The sequence below is a fragment of the Lycium ferocissimum genome, unplaced genomic scaffold, assembly GCF_029784015.1.
Source record: "Lycium ferocissimum isolate CSIRO_LF1 unplaced genomic scaffold, AGI_CSIRO_Lferr_CH_V1 ctg13654, whole genome shotgun sequence".
Classification (NCBI taxonomy): domain Eukaryota; kingdom Viridiplantae; phylum Streptophyta; class Magnoliopsida; order Solanales; family Solanaceae; genus Lycium; species Lycium ferocissimum.
Genome location: NW_026715005.1, coordinates 5,325 through 9,864, shown reverse-complemented (window position 1 = coordinate 9,864; position 4,540 = coordinate 5,325). Strand labels below are relative to the sequence as shown.

Sequence of the window (4,540 nt, the reverse complement as noted above, 5' to 3'; positions counted from 1 at the left end):
TTTTGGTCGCCTTAACTTTAACTATTCAACGCTTGGCCTCCCAGGCTCGTAAATCTATATTCAAGAAAATTTCTTCATAGGCCTGTCTTAAGCCCTCAAACTAACTCTTTCTAGAATCTGCTGAAATTTCGGCAGCATCTCCCCCGTTTATATGCCTAGCCCGAAATTATAATTCAGCAACCAACAACAACAACAACAACAATAAAATCATTTCCAACACCAATATGTACCATAAAACATCCCACACGATGTTTCCCAATTTCCACAAGCAACCAACTCGCTATACAATTATTTAACGACTTTATCTCCGTAAATAAACCAAAATTAACATTAATAATAGGAGATTCATACATTATTCTTGTTAAAACAGAGATATATGTGGTGTGGTTGTTGTCGGTGAAGTGATGAACATAGGGAGAATATTGATTACTATGGAGTTTTAACCCGATGTTCTTGAATTGCAATTCACGGGAAGGAGAGTGATTTTGTTTGAATGTAATTGGTTTTGATGCATATGATAACACGAAAGGAATTAAAACGGATGAATATGGCATCGTAAGTGTTAATTGGGGGCGATTTTTAAAAACAAATGAGCCTTTTATATTAGCGGACCAAGGATCTCAGTATTTTTTGCTAGTGATAATTCCAATAAGGGTTGGCGTGTAGCGAGAGAGACGCAACCTCGTGATTTTTTCGAGGTTGTGCAAAAATTGGATGATGATGTTGTAGATTTAGAAAATCCTACACAAAATAAGCGAAAAAGAACGGCGAGGTGAAGTATCTCTTTATGCCATTAGCGATTCATTATTATATATTAAATTACATGATTTTTACGGTTAGTACATTTTCTTTATAATGTTTTAACTTTTTCTTTTTTTTGTAGGTTTGATATTAAACTATCAAAGAATGAAAATGAGGTGGAATCCTTTTTTTCTTCTTAGCACGTGTGAAGTGTGGCTTTAGTGTTCCTAGAAAGTTAATACGTATTAAATAAGTTTATTGACAAATCTACAGCCTAGATAATAATATAATTTTGGACTAAGAGCTCACATTTATGTGTAAATTTAAAACCTAGATGGAATTTTATATTCTTACTAGTGTATATAGCAACTTAGCACATGGGGGTTTGGCTTATACCTGTGATATTAGTTCATTCCCAAGTTTGTGACTTGGGTTATGGCAATTAAATTTTGCTATTCTCTGTTGATGTTGTGATAAGATCAGACTGTCAATATTAACGTAGCAACTTGGAAATGTCATGTTGGCTATAAATACAAGCCAACTCTGCTATTATTGGAGCTACTTACTGTAAATTGTTAAATTTATATTTGTCCTAAAGGGTAACATAGGCCAACAGATAAAAGTTCTTATTTTGTCTTCAATGTGAGATGTTGGCGTGTGCCACGCCATAACAGTCCCCTTAGCATCACCTTAAATTGATAGCCCCATCCAGCAAAAAAAGCCACACTAACAATTTGGAAGATTCTAAGCTTGTTCAATGTCTCGTATCTTCGTTCCTTCAGCCCCCTTAGCATCACCTTAAATTGATCGCCCCAACTTGTGCACATGTATTTTCACCTTGCTGAATTCTATGCTTGGAATCAGGTCCAATTCCTGAAACTTTAAAGATACATTTTAAAGATATATTTAACACCTTATTTGTTTCATATCTTTTTGGCCCTCTATATACAGCAATTGGAAGCCAACCTAAGTTTGATTTATTGCAGGATAAATTTGAGAGCGATGACATGGATATTCACCGCGATCATATTTTGGGATGGATGAAAGAGTTATGGAATAAATGGAGAGGACAATTGCATTCAAAGCATGTGAAGGGTAAGCCAATCCAAGAGGCTCTTAAGGGTGATAGACAAGAAACATATTCTTTGGGGAACATTTTCTTACAGAAAGTTTTCAGGTTTAGTGTAATACCTAGTTATGTAATTTCATTTCATAATATGATCTTTTAATTGATAATTTATTTATAACATTTGAATTTAATGTTGTTACTGAAATATAGGCGAGAAGCAACAAGAATGCAGCAAATAGAGCTAAGTTAAAGATGCTCCATCATATTGGTAGCAAGCCAATTAGAGAGATTATTTATCAAAAGGTGTTATCATTAAATTTATATTTTTCCTAATATTGACGAGGCGTTATTTGACATATTTACTTTTATGTAAAGGGCGGAAAAGACGGCAACCCACCAGATTTGGCAACTGTTTTCTTTGAGACTCGGAAGAAGAATGACACACTTGTTGATTATGAAACAATCAAGAAACATGTGCGTTTGGTTAACTGAACATGTACTTTACTTTCAGTTATCATGGCTGCTGACAAATATCTCTCTTTATACTTGTAGGCTCAAATTCAAGAATTGGTGCAGTCTGAACCGTCTCTTCCTACCATAGAAATTGTAGAAAAATGCTTTGGACCTCAAACTCGTAGCCATGTATTTGGATTTGGTGGTGGAGTAAAGGCGAAAGATTTTAAAGGTGGGACTTCCTCAAAGGTTGATTTATTGTCTGAGCTACGTTCAACTCGAGAAGAAAATCAATCTTTGAAGGAACGCTTGTCTAACTTTGAAAATGAGATGAAAGAACTGACACAATTGAAAGAGTGGTTTTTAGCTCAACACTCCAATTTCCAGCCTCCGACATCAGAATGCTCAGGAGAATGACTATTCCTTTGATGATACCAAGTTAGTAATAACTTACTCAAAATTATAATTTTCTTTAAAATATATTTGCTTGCTTGGTCGATTTTTGAAGCATAAGCATACTCCCTGTATTGGGATACGTGCCCTCCTATAGCTATTAACTTCAATTGAAATATCTATTAAGAGGTTAAGAAATGAAATATTAACATGAACTCTTAACTGTGTAACATTCTGATAGCTTCTTTTTGGCAATAAAGTTCCATGTTCTAGCTGGGTTGTATTAGATCGCATAAAGGATACAAAACAAGAGGTAGACTATGCTAATCCGGGGCAAAGACTGCAGTTATAAACTATAGACACACACAGTAATTACATCGTAGAGATTTATCTTACAAAAAAATTTGCTTTGTCGCATCTTATTCTTATGCTAGGCATCTGCCATTTGACTAGATTGTATGTTCCCTTGGCATTTCTTGGGAGGTCTTGATACTGAGATGAAAATTTCTGGTAGACAATTAATCTTTTAGGAACAGGTCTAAGTTTGTCAATAGTGTCCCAGATACTCCGTCATGGCTGCTCCGTAACAAAGTTAGGAAATGTACTATTCAGTGCAACTTTCAGAGTCCATATGATATGGTATTGAATCTGCCTATTCACAATATTAGTATGATCCTCCTTATTTATAGGAAGTGATGCCCTTTGAAAGCTCCCAAAGATATTACAATCGGGGTTATAAGTAAAGTCATCTTTTGCGCCATATTTTTAGGCTTTGTAGTAAACCAGTTGTTAAGGACATTGGCTAGAGAGGTAGGATTTGATGAGTGATCCCAAGAGGGATTCCAAAATAATTCCAAATCTTCTTAGCGACATCACTTTCCACAAAGTAATGCTCTGAGTATTCTCTCTAACAGAATTGATACAACAAATGGAGTTTTGAAATTATTGATACAACAAATAGAATTTTTAGATATGTGACATGTCCTCACTTTTATTTGCACCTAAACATTCTGAAATCTGGTTGATTATAGTACTTATGACTTTTTGAAATCTTATTTATAATGTTGAAATGCTTTTGTGATTTTCTAGTAGCTAGAAAATATTTGTAATGGAGAATATAAGACTAGTTTATGTCTGGAGGTAGTAGAGGGAAAAAAATCATCGGTAGATGATAGTAAAATCGAGCAGTTTGATTCGTGAAGAAGTAGAAAGAAGCATAAGTTTTTCAACATAAGAAAATCAAGACTAAGTAGTTTATCTACCTCCATATGAAAAAAGGAGACACAGGAAAAATGTATATCAGGAATGGTCTACATCCTGAAGCAAGGTTTAGAAAATAAATGGAAGATATAATATAGAATCACTGATACAATAGTTGAAACAAATTACTTGTCATCTTGAAGTGTCACATACATAAACAAATTAGGTGAGTTCTCATTATTATCCACTAGAAGACAATTATTATGTTATGGCAAGCTTGAAGATATAACATAAAACAAGTAATAGCTGTTATACATGTAGATTTTATACAAATTTGTAGACATCATTGTTGCACGTTGAACTTGTTTGGTGGCTGGAATCTTATTTGTAATGGAGAAATGCTTGAAATTTTGTCTTGTTACTTAACCAATTTTATCCACCTTGATTTTTGTATTCTTTTTCTAAATTGATTTTTAATACTTTTTTACATTATGGAAATTGAAGGTCGAGGAAGCAAACTTTTTGGACAAAAATTTCCAAAGGTGACTATCATTTTTTCTAAAATGTTGGGAAAATACTATTTACATCTAGGATATTAGCTTATATGTTTTTGCTAAAGGTCTATGTACAAAACGAGATTGACCATGATTAAATTAGGAATAGGTTATTATGCTATGGGTCTAT

General features: G+C 33.8%; 1 protein-coding gene across 1 annotated transcript; it reads left to right on the top strand.

Moving 5' to 3' along the window:
- The first annotated feature begins 1,896 nt into the window (after nt 1–1,896).
- LOC132042154 (uncharacterized) lies at nt 1,897–4,232 on the top strand. The gene is made up of 4 exons (XM_059432773.1): nt 1,897–1,918; nt 2,021–2,113; nt 2,186–2,284; nt 2,363–4,232. The coding sequence occupies exons 2-4, from the start codon at nt 2,063–2,065 to the stop codon at nt 2,678–2,680; spliced, it is 468 nt and encodes a 155-aa protein (XP_059288756.1). The 5' UTR covers nt 1,897–1,918; nt 2,021–2,062; the 3' UTR covers nt 2,681–4,232.
- Nucleotides 4,233–4,540: the final 308 nt, after the last annotated feature.